Source organism: Octodon degus, unplaced genomic scaffold, assembly GCF_000260255.1.
Source record: "Octodon degus isolate 3935 unplaced genomic scaffold, OctDeg1.0 scaffold00393, whole genome shotgun sequence".
Taxonomy (NCBI): Eukaryota; Metazoa; Chordata; class Mammalia; order Rodentia; family Octodontidae; genus Octodon; species Octodon degus.
Window position 1 is genome coordinate 290088 of NW_004524969.1, and position 1045 is coordinate 291132.

At 55.9% G+C, this 1045-nt stretch overlaps 1 protein-coding gene across 1 annotated transcript in view; it reads left to right on the forward strand.

Moving 5' to 3' along the window:
- Nlrp12 (NLR family pyrin domain containing 12) overlaps positions 1–1045 on the forward strand; it is a 14509-nt gene that overhangs the window by 9323 nt on the left and 4141 nt on the right. The window contains 1 exon segment of the mRNA XM_023708551.1: positions 666–836. Within this exon segment, the coding sequence (XP_023564319.1) occupies positions 666–836 (171 nt within the window).

Genomic DNA, 1045 nt, shown 5'->3' on the forward strand with positions numbered 1-1045 from the left:
AAAAAGAAAAAAAAAAAAAAAAAAAGGAATATACAAAAATTTAGAAGAAGAGGAGGTTCTAATTCTGGAGTCCCTTTCCCCCCTTGCCACTTGCATCTCATTACTCGGAGTGAAGCCCTGTTCAGCTTGAGGGGCACCTTGAGTCCTTGCATGGCCCTGAGCTGCGGCCCTGGGTGGATGGATGGATGGATGGATGGATGGATGGATGGATGGATGGATGGATGGATTTGAGACAATGTCTTGCTGTATAGCCCAGGCTAGTGCCAAACTTACAGCAGTCCGCCTGCCTTGGCCTCCAGAGTGCTGGGAAGATTGATGTGTGCCAACCTACCCGCTAGACAGAATGCCCTGTGCTAGAAATGGCAGTCTTATCCCTCTCTGTAGTTTCAGTGACCTGCAGTCACCCTGGAATCCATCCTCCAGGCAGGGACTCCTACATTGCTGAGTTACCCTGCTTGGGGCTTGGATTTGCAGTCCTCCTGCCTCAGCCTCTCCGCGTGCTGGGGGCTGACTTGCAGCCTGCTAATGCCATTTTTATGTGAGGACCTTGTGGGCTGAAACATGGGTGCTCTTTGGGTCCTGGCTCAAGTCCCCAGATCTAGGGAGATAGAGAAGGGACAAGGACCATTGGAGAAGGCCGCGTGTGACCTCTGCCGTCCCCACAGGCTGAGGAAGTGCGGGCTGGAGGCCGGGGCCTGCGGGGAGATCGCAGAGGTGCTCCGAGAGAGTGCGCACCTGGTGGAGCTGGACCTGACAGGCAACCCCCTGGGGGACGCCGGCCTGCGGCTGCTCTGCCAGGGCCTGGGGTGCAGGGACTGCAGGCTGCGGACTTTGTGGTGAGTGTATGGGGGGTGGGTGATGTCAGCACCATCACCAACGTTCAGGGGTTTTTGTTTTGTCTTTTTGAGGCAGGGTCTTGCTGTGCAGCTCAGGTTGGCCTTGAGCTCACTTTGTAGGTCAGGCTGCTCTTGAACTTGCAGTGGTCCTCCTGCCTGGGCCTCCTGAGTGCTGGGATTCTTGGTTCACATCACCACGCCCTGCTGGT